Raw genomic sequence first — 21591 nt, 5'->3', positions numbered from 1 at the left:
GTCAGCCATGTTGGTCAGGGAGTTCGCCAACCATGGTTTGTCAGTGCTGTGATAAGTAATGTGTAAAACAATAAATGTGACAAATGTATCTGCACTGTATGTATGTTAGCTAGCCAGACAGTTTTAGAGGAATGAGTACAGTCATTTTTCAAATTAACTGCCATTGTGCTAACACTCAATTCAAACAATGCAGTCTATACACAGTCATAGACTGGCTCAAATCAGTTGATGATAGGACTTAGACAAGTTGTAAACACAAGTACTGATATTGTATCATATAATAGTACTCACAGCTTTTCAAGAAAATAAAATCTATGGCATTTATGGTCTGTTTACATATTTGAGGCTATTACACAGAACATTGGTATAAAATCCATAGAAACTGTAACGAGCGTGCTGAGAGTCAGGAAGCAAGTTTAGGGAGTGAGTGTTTTAATAAATAGACACAATGAACACAAACAACGCACCGACATGAAACAGAGTCATTAACACCTGAGAAAAGAACCAAGGTGACAGACATAGGGAAGATAATCTACGAGTTGATTGAGTCCAGGTGAGTGTCATGAGGCGCTGGTGCATGAGCCGATGGTGACAGGTGTGCGGGATAATCCGCAGCCTGATGACCTAGAGGCCGGAGAGGGTGTAGACGTAACATAACTATTGTCATATAACTCATTATATACCGTTTAAGGTTCACCATAATTCCATTACACAATATCTGATACATCACATGCCTTTGCTGCCATTCATTTAAATTAGACTGGTTTTGAGATTTCTTCCTGACCAAGATGGCTGCCATTTTTGCCCCATTATGGAACTTTTGAGGGTTTATGACGTAGAGATCCTATTAAATTACTAGAGGGCCTATATGTTCTTCTATGGGCATAGCCCAAATAACCATTTTCAGTTCTAAATAATAGCTTCTTTCTAAAGAGTTTACCAGTAAATGCTAACTAAAAGGCAACAATGGGTCTGCAAACAAAGTATTGAAAACGTTTTGTCCGAAGTCTTGGTTGAATCTTTGCCATGCGCAATTCTGTCGTCATGCACCGTTTGAATGAACATTTCTAAAGGCATTCCCCAAAAACCTTGACAATTAAATGTTGACTGCAAAGTAGGCCTACCTGGTAGATTACGTCATGATGATTTGTATCAATCGGGGGTGTATTTGTTTAGCAAAATCACATGTACACTGTAGGCCTACAATGTTGTACAGTACATAAACACAGTTAGCCTAAACGTGCTAGGTGCGCAATTTTTGCTGTTTTGCTATATAAAAAAAGTTTGATATTGACAGTGAAACCCTGCAAAAAAAACTATAGGAAAACTGAATTTTTCACTCGGGGCGTCTTTCCTTCGCTAGGAAGGCCGTTTGGTAAGTTGTTGGCAAAATATAGTGGGTTATACCCATTTCTCCAGGTACCACTACACCACTGAGAAACAAGACATTCGTTGTAACTAGCTGTGAAGAAACAGTAGTATTCTCACAAGCAGCCCAGTGGCTCCGCGCTACCTACCAACTGTGCCATAAAATCCCAGGCCTGTTGGAAAAAACAGTAGTACACTCACAGCGAGGAGACCACTAAGGCAATTCATTATGCGCATTAGGCCTGTAAACACCTCCCATTTCGGATACAACCTACTTGTAAGGACTTCCGCAATAATGCACGCATATACCATATATTTACACTCATTTCTGAGCGCCCACGCACAGTAAAGAAGTGTGGGTTAGTTCCAAATATAAATGTATCTATGAACATCGTGTTTCTGCATGGTCTGAACTCGGCTTCTCCTGCCTGGTTGGCTTGGTCGTCACATGTTACCACATACACAAAGTCATAAACCCCGCCCATTTATACACATTTTCTTCTTAAAATGTGTTTTTAAACCTAACCCTTAAACACTGCTAACCCTATACCTAACCCTAACCTTAAATTAAGACCAAAAGGCACATTTTTGTTTTCATTCATTTTTACGACATAGCGATGTTTTAAAACTTTGTGGCTGTGGTAACTAGTGGAAACCCCATATTCCTCATCCCGCCTCCTCTCGTTCGATGTGCTCTGCTATCGATTCTCTCTGGATCCTCAGTGCGGGCGAGAGCGGTGGTAAACATGGCGTCGGAAGGGATGATTTTAACCAACCACGACCACCAAATTCGAGTCGGAATTCTAACGGGTAATTTCTAAATATATCTAAATCGTTGATGCCATCTCCGGCTACTTTTGTGTGTTCATTTTATGTGATTGTCCGTGCTGTCTTGCTCTCCACCGGGTTGTGGCCAGCTAGCTAGATGAGTTGTGGCTGTCTTGCATCGGCTTCTCTAGCCTGTCAAACGGTTAACTCGCTACTGTAACATTACTGCTTGACCGTATTCCTCGACTCTTATACTCCTAGTGATTTACAGATGTTTTCCTCTGTATATGTTTTTTTTGTCATTTGCACCTTTTCAATGGTTTTTATACGCTAAGTAAAATATATGTTCATGAAGGTGTAACTTGCAGCATTTTCTCGCTGTGTAGAAACCAGTTTTTTGATTTGAATAATTCATGTCTTGTACGCAAGCTGCAGCTAGCCTGGCAAAGCAGAGCAGCACGAGCCAGATTCTGTCAGTGTCACCGACTCGAATATTATTTTTTAAATTAATCCGAATAAATTCTCACATTCTTATTTTCGCCATGTTTGCTAATCTATACTGTTACTGAATTAATTGATGTTGCTTGCTAAATTAGTATTGTTATTCATTTGGAAAATAGGCGATTATTTCAGATTAGCTCGTTTTTAGTGTGGGGCGCTTGCGATGTAATTTTGTACTCGAGCGTGTCATTTAAAATTTCTGTCGGATTTATTCAGATTGCTAGTTATATAGGCCAACCAATACAGATGACTGTTGAAATACATCTTATTTGGATGCATGACAAAATGGAGCTGTATTTTGGTGCAGCTGTAGTCCGTATAGCTAGCCGTGGAGTATAATCGTGGTTTAATTTCAATTCTACTGAGCTTGGACTTGATATCCCTGTCCCACTCACCGGACCCTTTTTTTTATGGCAAGAATAATAGTTTAACGATGACTCCGTCGGTCAACATTGGCATTCCGCTGCCTCTGTGCACATAAGTACACACAGTGTTTTGACATAGGTCCTCTGCAGTAGTTAGATTGCTATCACACACGGGTACCCCGCCCCCTAGTTTCGGGGGTTAGGCGCTGTTCATTGAAGTCGGGAGGGATACCTAGTCAGTTGCACAACTGAATGCATTCAACCGAAATGTCCGTGCGGCGGTTTGTTCGAGCAATATCTCTGGAATTTTTGGATTGTGATAGGTTGGGTGGGGCATAGGGTTTTCCCAAATGACATGTAATGTTACAGGGCGATTCCATGCCAGCTGGAGCAGAAAATGTTGTATATCTCCGATTGTTCTGGCAATTCTCATGTTTGAGAAAATCATGATGAAAGTGGGCTCCCGTAAGACCCTATGATGCATACATCTTAGTGTCATAGAGCACATTTATAAGGAGTAGGCTATCATATAGAATAGACCTATGTCTAGATTCTCAAATACAAATGTTCACATTAATTTATTCAACATCAAAACTACCCTTTTTGATTTTGTTCATTTGAAGACAAATTGATTGGAACAATATACTAGACAAGTCCATCACATTTCCAGAGTGGGCTTTCTGCTAATTCTGATGTTTTGATACATTTTATGAGTACCACCAACAAAATGGATTTAAAGGGAACTCCTTCTGCTGATAAATTTGCTGAATGTGCGATCCTAAAGGAGGGCTGTGATTGGTTAGTTACCCATAGCGTCAATTTGTATGTATAACATGGGTCATATCATTCAAAGTATCAGGGAGCCCACTCTGGAAATGTTATGTGTTGGAATAGCACTGTATATTGTTCCAAACAATAGGTCTAAAAATAAGCAAATACATTTGTTACCTTTGACCTTCAGCCATTCCAGAGTCCACCAGTTATTACGAACTATTAGGTTTTTGTATTCAAATAAAAAAATACTAATATAGGTTACCACTTTGACTACTACTGTAAGTATTTTACTGTTGATTATTGTGAATGATTGTCTTAGTGTCTAGAGATGGGCCTAGTTGAAAAATTGAACACAAACTCCCCCACCCAACATGAAATTCCATCTGTCCTATCGCCTCTGTTGTATGGTCTTTCCTCAAATAGAGATGTCAGGATTCTCTCTATGAAGCCTCTCACTGAAAAATGTCAATGGAAGGGTTCAGTGCGAGATCTCACTTTTGTGGCAGACTACACATTTTCTCTCCCTTTCTATAACAGGCAAACTGAGCCCGTCAGAATTGTGTGTGTGTGTGTGTGTGGGCAGCTTTGTATATACAGTCTATGGTGGGCAGGGGCTTCTGAAGTTACTGTATCGGTCGAGTCTGGACCAATATTAGACAACTGTATGTTCTCAATTAGACATAACAGTAGGCCTGTGTTTTCAAATAAGAGTTTACTATGACTGATTTATTATTATGAAGTGTTTGTGTGTGGGGTATGCCTGTGTGTGTGGTCGTGGTGAGCGGACTGACAGTGTGTATTGGGCAGATAAAAGTACCAGATATCCTACCAGCCAGTCAGTACAGTATCAGTCTGTTTGTGCCAGAGAGAGACAGGCCCTGTGTTGTAGTGAAACCACTACTCCTGTTTACCCTCCTGCTGTGTGTCTAGCGCCCTGGCAGCTATGAAAGTGGACCTTGTCAGGTGTGAGCGTGTGTGTCTAGTGGCAGCTATGGTATTGTCCTCGCAGGTGTGTTTGTGTGTTTAAGCTGAGCTGTGTGGTGTGCTTCATTTATTTTGTTTGGGGAGATGTGTGATGGGACTTTGCAATTGCGCTGTCTGTTTGACTGTCCTGTCGATCTGCGTGTCACCTTTTCTCTCTAGCCTCATAGTAGTCCTGCAGTGTGTCGGTGAGTTATTTAACATTTTGTGACGATATTCTCTTTGATAAACAAAATAAACTAAGTTGGGGTGAGAAACAAAAACTAAATACCTTTTCAAAAAAGTGATTTTGTTCTTTTGGTTTCCAAAGTTGCATTCAAAGGAGCTGCGGCTGGCATCAAATATTATTTCAGGGTGAGCAGAGGAGCAGAGTAGAGTAGAGCGTCTGCCTGACAGCCCCTGTCTCTGTGCTGTTCAAAGCACTGATCACAACCACACTGTTAATGCTACACCACGCAAGGCTATATACTCAGTCTCTGCTGTCCCTCTCTCCCCTGTCTTTGCAAAACAGCCTCCGATGCGTGTCCCCTGTTAATCACCATATCTCCTATTTGTGAAAATAGCAGAAGGGTTGTCTGTGTTCAACTTTTTTACAAGGTCTATAAGCCTTTTGAAACGTAGTAGACAAATTACCTTGAATAACCAACTCAAGTCTGTCAGCGAGCAATGAAAGAAGTTAGCGTTGATGAGGTGAGTGAACGTGTTGACAGTGGACACCTCTGTGGCATCTTGTCTGTTTGGACATTCAACACTCCACAGATCTGTGATAACTGTGTAACACCTTTCTAAAGCCCTTGTTGGCTGATCCAGGTTTCCGCTGCACTCATTTAACTGCCGCTGCGCCACAGGAAAATCATTGCCGCCATGCCCCGAAAATATTAAACATAAACAAATATTTCTGTCAAGGTGCACTTTGACGATGCTAGTACAGTCCACATTTACTTTTCCTCAGCAAACAAAACTAGTAATAATTTGAAAAATCAGACAACCCCATAGCAGAATAGACTATTTACCTAGTTGGCTTGTTGTGTGTTTTATGAGAGAGAAACATTCCTCTTCGGGGTGCATTCAAGCTACGTATGCCATAGGGAGGGAAACCTGCATTCTGACAACCAATCAAAGCACAACAATTCTTGCAATTGCGGGGAAAAGAGCAGATTTTTTTTTTCCTCCCCAATTTCGTGGTATCCAATTGGTAGTTAGTCTTGTCTCACCTCTGCAACTCCCCTATAGACTCGGGAGAGGCGAAGGTCGAGAGCCGTGTGTTTTCTGAAACACACAACCCAACCACACAACCCAAGCCGCACTGCTTCTTGACACAATGCCCACTTAACCCGGAAGCCAGTCGCACTAATGTTTCGGAAGAAACACCGTACACCTGGCGACCGTGTCAGCGTACGGCCCGCCACAGGAGTCGCAAGTGCGCGATGGGACAAGGACGTCCCTGCAGGCCAAACTGTCTCCTAACCCGGGTGACACTGGGCCAATTGTGCGCCGCCCCATGAGTTTCCCCGTTGCGGCCGGCTGCGACAGAGCCTGGACTCGAACCCAGAATCTCTAGTGGCACAGCTAGCACTGCCTTAGACCACTGCACCACTCGGGAGGCTGAAAACTGCAGTATTAATCGCCTTTGTAAAACAAACAAAAAATGTAGGTTCCCAGCATTCCATTCCTTCTTTTATTTATTTCTAAATTTGTAAATATGTGAGAACTGCACCATTTTTATTTTAAACACAGAGTTTTTAGTAGTGTCATGGTTAAGCACGTTACTGCTCTGCAATCACCTTGAGTGCATAGGGAAGAGTAGGGCTAAATGTTACACAGGTCAGTTGGGGTAAAATGTGGTAACTTGGGGTAAAATGTGACTTTACCTCAATTTTTTTCTGTAGTGACTTAAAATTGTGATAAGACGGATTTCATTTTTAGTCAAACAAGAGTAGTGCCAACCAGGGAAAGTGGGAGAAAAAAATTGTGTTTTTTGTAAGAAGTCCAGGCAGGCGTTTACCCCAGTTGCCCTAATAGGTAGGCGTACATCACTGTGTTTATGCACATTTTTGGGACATAAAATTAATCAATAGGATGCTAACTAATTAAAAGATTACATTTGGGATCTAGCTAATGATGAGCCCAATAGGGTAAATGCAGATAGGCAACCCTATGCTTCAGCCTATTTATTTATAGCCACTATGCTGCATCAGTTGGGCTACAGGTGTTAATGCTTATTGCTAATAGCATACCTGGTCATATGAACCATGCATCGTCTACATGTATATTCCAATGTTTTACCAATATGTTATTGGGCTCATTTCTGGAGGTGGACATTTTATTTTAGATGTCAGCATAGTTTAATTTTAATTCGTTTTGGAGTAGAATGACCTTTTTAAAAAGTCACGAACTGAGCTTCTCAGTCCTTCTACATAAAACGTATCTGGGGGGAACCCCGGAACTCCAAAACAAGAGGGGGAGGGATCTCCCTTTCAACCTTTCCCCCACTGCTACACATATTTCCAGAGGAAGTACTTGGCTGATCTGTGATCAGATATTGTAAATGTAACCCCTATAAACCCTGGCTGGCTGAGAAGAGGAGGCTGAGGAGAAGTGGACACCGGTAGGCAGCTAATTCAATCTAGAGCTCATGTTGACACCCTTTTAGGAATTACAGAGCTGTGTCACCGAGTGGCCTCAGATTCTGCCAAGTCCCACTCTACAGGGAGTCAACCAACCTTACATCAAACTTACATCAACTTTACATGGTCTAATGGGATCTGATGGGATATTGTTTTGTCACCAAGGTCAGTCACTAGTACCAAGGTGCCTCTTGAAGAAGCATAGTAGCGCTTTGTTATATAGCCTTCTGTGTCTAGCTATGTTTGAAGTAAAGGGAGGTTTGCTATGCTGATACGTCAACAACAATACATCTCTTATCGTTTTCATCTACATCTGGTGGGGAATTTATGGCCTACCTGTCATTGGATTAAAGTTCATAGATCATACTCCTATGAATTTATGGGTTAATGTTTGTCTGGTGTTGGCTGCTGGGTGCCTTGGTCCAGCTCCCATTTGTGGGTCTAATCCTGAATGCTGATTGGTTAAAACCGCATTCCAGCCGGTGTCTATTCTTCAAGTTACCATCGGCTAAATCTATGACGTTAAAATTAGAGGTCGACCTATTGTGATTTTTCAACGCCGATACCGATTATTGGATGACCCAAAAAAAAGCCGATACCGATTAATCGGCCGATTTTATTTGTTTTTATTATTTGTAATAATGACAATTACAACAATACTGAATGAACACTTATTTTAACTTAATATAATACATCAATAAAATCAATTTAGCCTCAAATAAATAATGAAACATGTTAAATTTGGTTTAAATAATGCAAAAACAAAGTGTTGGTGAAGAAAGTAAAAGTGCAATATGTGCCATGTAAGAAAGCTAACGTTTAAGTTCCTTGCTCAGAACATGAGAACATATGAAAGCTGGTGGTTCCTTTTAACATGAGTCTTCAATATTCCCAGGTAAGATGTTTTAGGTTGTAGTTATTATAGGAATTATTGGACTATTTCTCTCTATACGATTTGTATTTCATATACCTTTGACTATTGGATGTTCTTATAGGCACTTTAGTATTGCCAGTGTAACAGTATAGCTTCCGTCCCTTTCCTCGCTCCTACCTGGGCTCGAACCAGGAACACATCGACATCAGCCACCCTCGAAGCAGCGTTACCCATGCAGAGCAAGGGGAACAACTACTCCAAGTCTCAGAGCGAGTGAGGTTTGAAATGCTATTAGCGCGCACCCCGCTAACTAGCTAGCCATTTCACATCGGTTACACCAGCCTAATCTCGGGAGTTGATAGGCTTGAAGTCATAAACAGCTCAATGCTTGAAGCATTGCGAAGAGCTGCTGGCAAACGCACAAAAGTGTTGTTTGAATGAATGCTTATGAGCCTGCTGGTGCATACCATCGCTCAGTCAGACTGCTCTATCAAATCATAGACTGAATTATAACATAACACACAGAAATACGAGCCTTTGGTCATTAAAATGGTAGAATCCGGAAACTATCATTTCGAAAACAAAACGTTTATTCTTTCATTGAAATACAGAACTGTTCCGTATTTTAACCAACGGATGGCATCCCTAAGTCTAAATATTGCTGTTACATTGTACAACCTTCAAATGTCATAATTAATTACGGCCTTTGTTAGGAATAAATGGACTTCACACAATTCGCAATGAGCCAGGCGGCCCAAACTGCTGCATATACCCTGACTGCTTGCACGGAACGCAAGAGAAGTGACACAATTTCCCTAGTTATAAGAAATTCGTGTTAGCAGGCAATATTAAGTAAATAAGCAGGTTTAAAAATATATAGTTGTGTATTGATTTTTAAGAAAGGCATTGATGTTTATGATTAGGTACATTGGTGCAACGACAGTGCTTTTTTTCACAAATGCGCTTGTTAAATCATCACCCGTTTGTTGAAGTAGGCTGTGATTCAAATGAGAAATTAACAGGCACCGCATCGATTATATGCAACGCAGGACATGCTAGATAAACTAGTAATATCATCAACCATGTGTAGTTAACTAGTGATTATGTTAAGATTGATAGTTTTTTATAAGATAAGTTTAATGCTAGCTAGCAACTTACCTTGGCTTCTTGCTGCCCTCGCGTAACAGGTAGTCTGCCTGCCATGCAGGTTCCTCGTGGAGTGCAATGTAAGGCAGGTGGTTAGAGCGTTGGACTAGTAACCGTAAGGTTGCAAAAACGAATCCCTGACAAGTTAAAAATATGTCGTTCTGCCCCTGAACAAGGCAGTTAACTCACCGTTCCTAGGCCGTCATTGAAAATAAGAATGTGTTCTTAACTTGCTTGCCTAGATAAATAAAGGTGTATAAAAAATATTTAAAAAAATAAATCGGCAAATCGGTGTCCAAAAATACCGATTGTTATGAACACTTGAAATCGGCCCTAATTAATCGTCCATTCCGATTAATCGGTCGACCTCTAGTTAAAAGGCCTCTTTACTCTGTTCCATCTGACTGCGCAATCCACTGTCTCATCAACCCAGCCAGGCAAGTTATAAACTTGATCTTTACTATTTCTTTTAGACGAACATTTCATTTTCATCAGTGAAGATTTGTCTAAACCTTGCTGTCTCTCCAACATTTGCAACATTGTGTCAATATAGAAATTCGATGTCCTGCTGTCCCATAGTATTGAATGTGTCTGGAGTCGGGACGAGACAAAGGCAGGCAGCGTTTCTCAACCGGTCTAAATCATGAATCAGCTGGCATCATTTTTATGGATGGATATATAAATAAAAAGGTCAAATGAAACGCAGCTAATTTGCAGTCCTTTTCAGTTTGAACTGATTGTGTTACTGTTGCTGTGTTGTTGGCTAGCTCCTCTGAACAACAGTATCCTGACGAGTGAGCACATTCTCAATGCCAAGCGAAATCGCGCCTCATTAGCTCATTGTATGGATGTATCCAAATAAATGTCACTAGAATACAGCTTGAACAAATTCAAATGCAGCTACTTTGCTGTTATTCAGGCTGCACTTTTTGATGTGACCTTAAGTTAGCCGTAGTTGGCTAGCTAGCAAAGAAGGGAAAATAACATTGCGAGCCAGTATGACAATGGAACATTTAGAACGAACAAAAACACTGAACAACTGGGTCGCGTCTCTGGCAACCGAACCAATAGAATGAACGACCATCCGGCTTGGGTAGCAACCCTAGATTTGTGTCGGGACTATATCTTGTGGAAGGATGAAATGGCATGAATAAATTAATCAAAATAATGTTTTTAATGAAAATATGTCAATTGTTATTTGAATATGTTGTATAAAAGTGATAATGCCCTTGAAGACGGTGTTTGGAGGATATATTGGCACCGGTGCATTTTCACTTCAGAATACATTTCTGCACTTTGCTAAAAGTTTCAAGTAAATAATCATGCAATTATCTGACAACACCAATGAAAAAGTAGCTGTGCTCAGGGACCCTTGATGTTAAATTCAAGATTAAATCAAATGTAAACACACGATTGCCGAAACTCACATAGCTGGTGCAGATCTGATTTAGAATCTAGGCCTATGTGTGCATAAATGCTCTCAGGATTTTAACTTGCAACCTTTTGGTCTGGAGTGCCTTAATGTCTCAGCAGTTCCACAAGATAGTTATTTGTTACCAATAATATATATCCACTACTCTCAAATAGGGATGCACCGATATTAAATTTTCATTGCCAAAAAAATGATACAGATTTTATTTAAAATTGTTGCGGCCTTTAAGCATTCTAGTACAGTTAAATAGTTGAAACACACACTGACCAAAAAGTTATATTGTTGGCATTTACCTATGTCCCCATTACCAGTAAAACATAATCAAAACCTATTTATTTCACATACTTGCTGTGCTGTTTTGTTGTTCATTTGTTCAGTCTCAACCAGGAGTCCAGTATCCTCTTCACTGTTGACGTTGAGACTGGTGTTTTGCGGGTACTATTTAATGAAGCTGCCAGTTGATGACTTGTGAGGCATCTGTTTTTCAAACTAGACACACTAATGTACTTGTCCTCTTGTTCAGTTGTGCACCGGGGCCTCCCACTCCTCTTTCTATTCTGGTTATAGCCAGTTTGCACTGTTTTGTGAAGGGAGTAGTACACAGCGTTGTATGAAATCTACAGTTTCTTGGCAATTTCTCACATGGAATAGCCTTCATTTCTCAGAACAAGAATAGACTGACGAGTTTCAGAAGAAAGTTCTTTGTTTCTGGCCATTTTGAGCCTGCAATCGAACCCACAAACGCTGATGCTCCAGATACTCAACTAGTCTAAAGAAGGCCATTTTAATTGCTTCTTTAATCAGAACAACAGCTTTCAGCTGTGCTAACATAATTGCAAAAGTGCTTTCTAATAATCAATTAGCCTTTTAAAAGATAAACTTGGATTAGCTAATACAACGTGCCATTGGAACTCAGGAGTGATGGTGGCTGATAATAATAAAATCTGCAATTTCCAGCTACAATAGTCATTTACAACATTAACAATGTCTACACTGTATTTCTGATCAATTTGATGTTACTTTATTGGACAAAAAAATATGCTTTTCTTTCAAAAACAAGGACATTTCGAAGTGACCCCAAACTTTTGAACGGTAGTGTAAATGTGTATGGATGAGTGATGGCTGTGCAGCATAGGCTAGCTGCAGTAGATGGTATAGAGTACAGTATATACATATGAGATGAGTAATGTAGGATATGTAGACATTATTAAAGTGGCGTTATTTAAAGTGACTAGTGATACCTTTTATTAAAGTGGCCAGAGATTTGAGTCTCTATGTTGGTAGCAGCCACTCTGTTAGTGATGGCTGTTTAACAGTCTGATAGCCTTGAGGTAGAAGCTGTTTTTCAGCCTCTCGGTCCCAGCCTTGATGCATCTGTACTGACCTTGCCTTCTGGATGATAGCGGGGTGAACAGGCAGTGGCTCGGGTGGTTGTTGTCCTTGATGATCTTTTTGGCCTTCCTGTGACATCGGGTGCTGTAGGTGTCCTGGAGGGCAGGTAGGTTTCCCTCGGTGATGCATTGTGCAGACTGCATTACCCCTCTGGAGAGCCTTGCGGTTGTGGGCGGAGCAGTTGCTATACCAGGTAGTGATACAGCCCGACAGGATACTCTCGATTTGTGCATCTGTAAAAGTTTGAGTGTTTTAGGCGAAAAGTCAAATTTCTTCAGCCTCCTGAGGTTGAAGAGGAGCTGCTGCGTGGTGGACCATTTCAGTTTGTCTGTGATGTGTACGCTGAGGAACTTCACTTTACACCTTCTCCACTACTGTCCTATCGACGTGGATGGGGGAATGCTCCCTCTTCTTTTTCCTGAAGTCCACGATTATCTCATTTGTTTTGTTGATGTTGAGTGTGTGGTTATTTTCCTGACACCACACTCCGAGGGCCCTCACCTCCTCCATGTAGGCCGTCTCGTCATTGTTGGTATTCAAGCCTACTACTGTAGTGTCGTCTGCAAACTTGATGATTGAGTTGGAGGTGTGCATGGCCACGCAGTTATGGGTGAACAGGGAGTACAGGAGAGGGCTGAGAACGCACCCTTGTGGGGCCCCAGTGTTGAGGGTCAGCGGGGTGGAGATCTTCTTTGCATGTCAGCCTTGACATCGGTTATGCACATCAGCATTAAACTAGACATCAGGCCGATGTTGTCATTTTTAGCTAATATCGGTTTTATTGTTATGTTGTTGGTTGAGCACCACTTTTGACGCTGTGATTTCTGCAATTTTTGTAAAGAACTTGTAGCAATCCAGAGCTGCACTATTTAGAGGTTAATGTGCTACTTCCAAAATATTTAATGGCAGCTGTTTCATAGGAAGTTAATGTTTATTTTTCAATAACTTACTATTAACTAATTGCATGTGGGTTATTGTATAATTCACAGTAATTTACTGTAGCTAATCTGCCTGTTCACTGACCTGACGGTCTGGTAGGAAAGTGAGTATTACAATAACATGGCTCTTTGGTATCACATGCACTGACAGTGTACAAGCTTAATGTTTATGAACAGAATACAACAGAGCACATTGGGATGACTTTCCCTCTCATGGGAGACCAAAAAGAGCTAGCTGAAGCGACGCCTCAAATAAGCCACTCCTGCAATCTTATGAAAGGCTGACGCTGCTACAGTATGCTGCCAATCAGCAAGTAATGTGCATGTTGTCAACAGAAATGTCAGTGAAGGCACAGTAGGTTACTGGCAAGGATTGCTAGTGGCAGTAAGTGTCTTGTAGGTTGCTGGCAATGTTTTGTCAGTTATTGTGACCTTTTTATAATAACTTACTGACGAGTAGTTTCCAGTTAAGAATTGACAAATTCACAGCAACAAGTTGCCATTGAGTTATACTTTTTTTAAAATAATAACCTCTTTACAGTGCAGCTCAATATTGGCACATTCTCTTAACCTCTATGGGCTAGGTGGGACGCTTGCGTCCCACCTACTCAACAGCCATTGTAAACCCGTGGCGCGTTATTCAAATTCCTCAAAAATGCTAAAACTTCAATTTTTCAAACATATGACTATTTTACACCATTTTAAAGATAAGACTCTCGTTAATCTAACCACACTGTCCGATTTCAAAAAGGCTTTACAACGAAAGCAAAACATTAGATTATGTCAGCAGAGTACCCAGCCAGAAATAATCAGACACCCATTTTTCAAGCTAGCATATAATGTCACATAAACCCAAACCACAGCTAAATGTAGCACTAACCTTTGATGATCTTCATCAGATGACAACCCTAGGACATTATGTTATACAATACATGCATGTTTTGTTCAATCAAGTTCATATTTATATCAAAAACCAGCTTTTTACATTAGCATGTGACTAGCATGTGACTAGCATTCCCACCGAACACTGCCGGTGAATTTACTAAATTACTCACGATAAACGTTCACAAAAAGCATAACAATTATTTTAAGAATTATAGATACAGAACTCCTCTATGCACTCGATATGTCCGATTTTAAAATAGCTTTTCGGTGAAAGCACATTTTGCAATATTCTCAGTAGATAGCCCGGCATCACAGGGCTAGCTATTTAGACACCCAGCCAGTTTAGCACTCACCAAAGTCAGATTTACTATAAGAAAAATGTTATTACCTTTGCTGTCTTCGTCAGAATGCACTCCCAGGACTTCTACTTCAATAACAAATGTTGGTTTGGTCCAAAATAATCCATCGTTATATCCAAACAGCGGCGTTTTGTTCGTGCGTTCAAGACACTATCCGAAAGGGTAAATAAGGGTGACGAGCATGGCGCAATTCGTGACAAAAAAATTCTAAATATTCCATTACCGTACTTCGAAGCATGTCAACCGCTGTTTAAAATCAATTTTTATGCCATTTTTCTCATAAAAAAGCGATAATATTCCGACCGGGAATCTGCGTTTAGGTAAACAGACGAAAGAAAATAAAGCATTCGGTCGACTCGTGCACGCGCCTAAGCCCATAGTTCTCTGATCGGCCACTTGCCAAACGCGATAAAGTGTTTCAGCCAGAGCCTGCCTCGATATCGTTCAGCTTTTTCCCGGGCTCTGAGAGCCTATGGGAGCCGTAGGAAGTGTCACGTTATTGCAAAGATCCTCAGTCTTCAATAAAAAAGAGCCAAGATGAAACACAACTTTTCAGACAGGCCACTTCCTGCATGGAATCTTCTCAGGTTTTGGCCTGCCATATGAGTTCTGTTATACTCACAGACACCATTCAAACAGTTTTAGAAACTTTAGGGTGTTTTCTATCCAAAGCCAATAAGTATATGCATATTCTAGTTATTGGGCAGGAGTAGTAACCAGATTAAATCGGGTACGTTTTTTTTATCCGGCTGTGCAAATACTGCCCCCTATCCCCAACAGGTTAAAGTTTGCAGAACAGTGTTAACCTGTTAGGGCTAGGGGGGCAGCATTTGCACGTCTGGATAAAAAAAATGTACCCGATTTAATCTGGTTACTAATCCTACCCAGTAACTAGAATATGCATATACTTATTATATATGGATAGAAAACACTCTAAAGTTTCCAAAACTGTTTGAATGGTGTCTGTGAGTATAACAGAACTCATTTGGCAGGCAAAACCCTAAGACATTTTCTGACAGGAAGTGGATACCTGATGTGTTGTATTACCTTTAAACCTATCCCATTGAAAAACACAGGGGCTGAGGAATATTTTGGCACTTCCTATTGCTTCCACTAGATGTCACCAGCCTTTACAAAGTGTTTTGAGTCTTCTGGAGGGAGATCTGACCGAACAAGAGCCATGGAACGATGATGTCCCATTAGACACCTGGCGCGCGAGTTCATGTTGGGTACCCTCGTTCCAATACGTTATAAAAGAGTATGCATTCGTCCACCTTGAATATTATTCATGTTCTGGTTAAAAAAGGCCCTAATGATTTATGCTATACAACGTTTGACATGTTTGAACGAACGTAAATATATTTTTTCCCTCGTTCATGACGAGAAGTCCGGCTGGCTTAGATCATGTGCTAACAAGACGGAGATTTTTGGACATAAATGATGAGCTTTTTTGAACAAAACTACATTCGTTATGGACCTGTGATACCTGGAAGTGACATCTGATGAAGAGAATCAAAGGTAATGGATTATTTACATAGTATTTTCGATTTTAGATCTCCCCAACATGATGTCTAGTCTGTATCGCAACGCGTATTTTTCTGGGCGCAGTGCTCAGATTATTGCAAAGTGTGATTTCCCAGTAAGGTTATTTTTAAATCTGGCAAGTTGATTGCGTTTCAAGAGATGTAAATCTATAATTCTTTAAATGACAATATAATATTTTACCAATGTTTTCTCATTTTAATTATTTAATTTGTGACGCTGACTTGACTGCCGGTTATTGGAGGGAAACGATTTCCTCAACATCAATGCCATAGTAAAACGCTGTTTTTGGATATAAATATGAACTTGATAGAACTAAAAATGCATGCATTGTCTAACATAATGTCCTAGGAGTGTCATCTGATGGAGATTGTAAAAGGTTAGTGCATCATTTTAGCTGGTTTTATGGTTTTGGTGACCCTGTCTTTGACTTGACAAAACATTACACACAACTCTTGTAAATGTACTGTCCTAACATACTCTAAATTTATGCTTTCGCCGTAAAACCTTTTTGAAATCGTAAAACGTGGTTAGATTAAGGAGATGTTTATCTTTCAAAGGGTGTAAAATAGTTGTATGTTTGAAAAATTTGAATTTTGACATTTATTTGGATTCAAATTTGCCGCTCTTGAAATGCACCTGCTGTTGATGGAGTGCACCACGGGTGGCACGCTAGCGTCCCACCTAGCCCATAGAGGTTAAGAGTTGCTCAACTTGTATCAGCATAACCATCAAACACTCAAACTGCTCCAACACTTCCACTGACAGTTGGCACAAACACACGTTTGTTTTACCACACCCTCAAATATGCTAATGAGCCCCAACCAGTACATTGCCCCGGGCTATATTTTAAAGCACAGTAATGAGCGTACATTATTATTCAAGATAATGGGTAGAAAAATGTCCAATACCTACAAGGTACCGAACTGTATCGTGAGTTTATATGTGTAGCTGGGAAGTTTCCCTTTTTGTACCCCAGGGAACAACACTGTACCCTAACCATACCCTTATTTTTTAAACTGTGTTAATATATGTTCCAAGTAATAAGTATGGACCTGCAGAAAGAACGAGACACTCCCAACCAAGTTCTCTGCTGTTGTTATTGGTAGGGTGGGATTCGGGTAGCAGTGCCTATGGGGTCGGACGATGCTCTTGAGGCAGTACATGCCTCATTCATAAATGTGTAACGCCGCAGAGCATGTCTTCATGACACGATTGTATATTTAGAGCACTCCGAGTTGCTCTTCGCTGCCACTTTTTGCCTGGCTACTAGCTCTATGGCCCTATAGGCTACCTAATGACATAGCTAAGCCCCAAAAGCATCTATGTTAACACTACATCATTGAGTACGGTTACATGCACACAATAATGTGATTTATTGTGGATAGTCAGAATTAATATAATAGTTTTGATTTAAAACATTTACATGCTTTGCAAGAAGATCGTTTTCCCTAATAGTCGTGTTTACATGGACACATCTGAAATCCCACTACCTGATGGCACTCTGATAAATGCAGAAAATCACCAATCAAAATAAATGTTCTACCACAGCGACCTATGTTATTTTTGGGAACCATATTTGATTCTGAGTTCGGACATATAAAGTTTGTATGTGAAAACTACTTCTAAGATGCATACATTAATTTGTTCCGAACTCACTTCACTCGCACTAAAGAGGGAGGCTCACTTGGCTGGTGCTAGCACATGCCCAGATCAAATACACAGCTGGAATGCTGATTTAAGGTGTTTACATTTCCCAGTAATGTGAAAAATTGGTCAGAACACCAGGTGTTTTAATCAGCGTATGCTTCTTTATATTTTGACCATGTGCCTAATTTTTTTATTTGTATTTTTCTTTTTTGAAATTTTGTAAAATTTTATTATTATTTTTTTTTTAGATAAAAGGAGTAAAGTTTTACATGAGTATTGCATAACCTGGCTCATAGCATAATCAGTTTAATATTGAATGATTACTGTGCAGGTAAACGTACTCGGTGTTGGTGGTTGGAAGATCTTCTCGAATGGCCCCTGGGCCAGCTTTGAGTATCTCTGTTCTGCTGTGTGAGCATTCACAGGCACATGTGTTTAGGGATAAATAGTCTATCTCCATACTCTGCTACTGTATGGGATCTGAATCAGAGCATTGTGACTGATTTGATACAGTGACAATGTGATCTCTTCAGTCAGGAGGGATAATCAATGTTCTCCCTGACCCCTCACTGTGATCGCTGCTGTTCTGTTAGAACTAGGTTTCATTGGGATACTGTGGTCGCTGCTGTGTAGTGCAGTGTATTGTAGACCCAGCCACGCAGTGTGAGTACTGGAGTTTGGCCCTTAGTCTCCCTTCTTCCCTGCCCTGGTGGAGTGCCTTTGTGATAAAGAGGTAGAGAGCGAGGGAAAGGAAGGAGAGCAAGAGACTGAAAGAGTGCTGCTGCCTGGGTGGCAGGCGGGCGGATGGAAGGATCAGAGGCGTGTTAAGTCCATTAGGATGTGAATGGAGCTGTGCTGGGTCACAAGCATGCTGGGTGCATTCTTGCTCTCTGCTGCTGTTGCGTGAGTGCCTCTGCTCTGCCTGTCTCCCCCTACACACTTTCTATTTCCCTCTCTCCCCCTCGTTCGCTCTTTTTCTTCTCTCTATTCCCCTCGGTCTCCTCGCTCTCTTTCTCTCGACAGCACGGTGGCAGCTCAGTCCTCGTAGGTCACACACACACACACACACACACACACACACACACACACACACACACACACACACACACACACACACACACACACACACACACACAGGGGTGGCAGAGGAAGACAACAACAAAAAGAGTATCCGGGCTAAAATCCTCACCCAGCCTTAATCCCTCAGTAATCTATATCCTCAAAACCAATGTGTGGGTGGGAGGATATGGATTGTGGGTGTGTGTGTGCAAATTAGTTTTGGACTCATTGGGATTCAGTATGTTGAGTAGTGATGAGTCATACTCCTTTCCACGTGCCTAAGTCACAGAGAAGGATTGGAGAAAGAAAACAAGGAAAGAAGGCTCAATGCCTAACCCCCTGGTCTTTCCTCACCACCTCATGATGCCAGCCTGCTCTAACAGTGCTCTTATGTTTTGGCCTAGTTACTTAGTGAGTGAGTCAGTCAGTTAGTTAGTGTGGGTAGTTGCTTTAAAGAGTGAGGCAGCCCATTTTAGTTCAGCCTTTTCCTCCTGTTGTTTTCTGCTGCTTTATTCCTCAGCTTTAAATCACCCTGACAGCACAGCCACAGCTTAGTAATTTGACTGTTTATTATGATTATTAAACGTCACAACAATTTAGTTAAGGATAGATGGGGGAAGGCGAAGTAGGAAGAGGTCACAGTCAATCAGATATGCTTTAGTTGTACCCTAATTTGTTTTTGTATTAGTGTATGTCATTCAACATGACTAATGTGGTGAGAGTCCAGTATCTCTCTGAGCCACTGACTATGACCTACAGGAGTTGAGCACTAAGCTGAACACTGATGCTAAGGAGAGTCTGTTTCCTTCTAACCTGATGCTACCAAGACCCGTGACCCTAGCCGCACGTGGTCTGATTCTCTATCTGCATTTCTCTTAGGAGTGTGCACTTACTTACTCCTCCTCGTGGATTTTACATGTTGGAATTTTCTGCCATTCCAAGTTCCAACCCCCTGCAGAGATTACCAATATATTTTTTTGTGGACATAGAAGAGCACTCCCTTTCCCTCCTGTCCTGTCAAAGTAACATCAGGACTAGGGAAGGAGGTGTATCAATGATTTATAGTCCACATTACTCTGGGTCAAAAGAGGCCTTTTAGTCTGGGGGTGTGGGCTGCCTGGGGATGGCCAGGTATATGCTGCCTGGCATGGAGGTCATGGTGAGTTGTTCAGACCCCCCCCCCTACCCCCAGCCAAACACACAGGTACTGGAGATAGCCCATGGTTCTAGCTCAAACAGTCAGTAGCAGCATGGAAAGCAGGGATTCATGCAGCTGTCCAGAGTAATGTTGTCACGATACCTGAATTTGGGCGTATTAGCCAAAGTCACTGAATGGTACTTGATCCAGACAGCTAGTGCTCTGTTTTGAGTTCAGTATCATTTAGGGCAAAAAAAACATCTTAGTCGAATATTTTTCCATATATACACACATCCTATGTGTTTTAATCAAATCAACTATATGCACTGAGCATATGACTAGAGGGAGTCTGACCGCAATTGATTTGATTGTGCCGGGCTGAGTGAATGTGTGACTAGCACCCGTTGTCTCTCTCGCCTCCCTTCTGCAGCGACCACCACAGAACATCAGTGTTTATCGCGATATCCGTGTTGCTGAAGCTGCAAAAAAATGACAGCCATTTCTGACTGACAAGTTCTGTTACTGAAATCCATAATTTGTTTAGGAAAAACATTCCCTGTTCCCTCAATCCTTGCTCTCTTTACGTGACATGTATTCATTGCATGCACCTGATCAATAGGGCCTGACTTATAGCCAATCATAATCACATCAATAAATTGGCTATAAACAAACTTTGAACACCGTCACACATTGACAGCAAAATGGATGCAGTGGACGTGAAAAATAAACTCGAAACACGGGAATGTTTACTGGTTGCTCAGGAGGTAAAGGGGAAGTCAGATGTGTGGAATAAATTTGACTAATTGTGGAAAATACTGGAGATCTAGAAAAAGAAGGTAAGGAGCAGGCACTGCGTGCATATTATGTGTCCCATACTGGTGCTGTTAAATTACAATATAACTTTTCTGACCGTTTGGAACGATGTAAACACAAAATAAGTTATAAGCCTACCAGAGAGGTATTAAGACTAACCAGGACGTGCTCTTAGGCCTACAGCTCAATGATGGTATACAAGGCTGCTATACTAAGCCTACTAATGATAATGACATTATTATATTGATGATCATAATAATAACAATAAGGAGATCAAGAAAAAGGAGGGTTGTTATTGTTATTATAAGTATTATTTTTCTGACAATTTGGAACAGAGTAAACGTCACTTAATAAATGATAAATAATACTAGAGGCTATTCTAACGAGAGAAAAAAGTGTAAAGCCTTTATTAAAGCATAGCACAGATTAAAAACGGCTGAATTAGTGAAATTGTTCATCTGACATGTTGTGGTTGCGTAAGGGGTGCTCACAGAATCAGTAGACTATTAAACAAACACTCAAACAGGCAACAGAAGCAGGATCTATCTTATTTCTGTGTATATATAGATATAGATGGATGGATGATTTTATAAAGCCAGGCATATTTTAACAGTTAGGCTATTGATTATAGGCTTAATTAAGTTGGTTTCCTCTCTCCTCACTTTTCTTAGACAACTAAGGCAAGGGCTGTTTTCTCATCTTCTAACTTTGCTGCTGCCTCCGCCGCTTTGTTCTCAACACCAATATGCTGGTTAACTTTGCTGTTATGCACATAGCAACATGGTCTAGGAAAAGACGCCAATTAAATGACACACTGATGTGTTTCAGAACCGTGGATAGCGACCACTATCCAACGCGGGAGAAAGCGCATTTGTTAAAAAATAAAATTGTTCTTAGTGTTGCACCATTGTTCTTACTTAACATAACCATATACAATTTCAGTAGCACGTCTTGGAGTGATGAACTGTGCCTTCCTCAT

At 40.9% G+C, this 21591-nt stretch overlaps 1 protein-coding gene and 1 long non-coding RNA gene across 20 annotated transcripts in view; one reads left to right on the top strand and one right to left on the bottom strand.

The window, feature by feature from the left end:
• Positions 1 to 415: 415 nt before the first annotated feature.
• On the bottom strand, positions 416 to 1791 carry LOC106602761 (uncharacterized). Its single transcript, XR_001328288.1, has 2 exons — positions 1125 to 1791; positions 416 to 624 (listed from the first exon to the last, which is right to left on the bottom strand). It is a non-coding gene; the product is annotated as an uncharacterized lncRNA (long non-coding RNA).
• Positions 1792 to 2076: 285 nt separating this feature from the next.
• Positions 2077 to 21591, top strand: part of LOC106601783 (gephyrin) — a 124093-nt gene continuing 104578 nt past the window's right edge. For all 19 annotated transcript variants that reach the window (XM_045717873.1, XM_045717853.1, XM_045717875.1 and 16 more), the window contains exon 1: positions 2077 to 2178. In XM_045717873.1, coding sequence (XP_045573829.1) covers positions 2115 to 2178 — 64 coding nt within the window. In that variant the 5' untranslated portion in view covers positions 2077 to 2114. The remainder of the gene's footprint in view (positions 2179 to 21591) is intronic.

This window comes from Salmo salar, chromosome ssa01 (genome assembly GCF_905237065.1).
Source record: "Salmo salar chromosome ssa01, Ssal_v3.1, whole genome shotgun sequence".
In the NCBI taxonomy this organism is placed as follows: domain Eukaryota; kingdom Metazoa; phylum Chordata; class Actinopteri; order Salmoniformes; family Salmonidae; genus Salmo; species Salmo salar.
The sequence above is the reverse complement of the archived record's forward strand: the minus strand, read 5'-3'. Positions and strand labels throughout refer to the sequence as shown.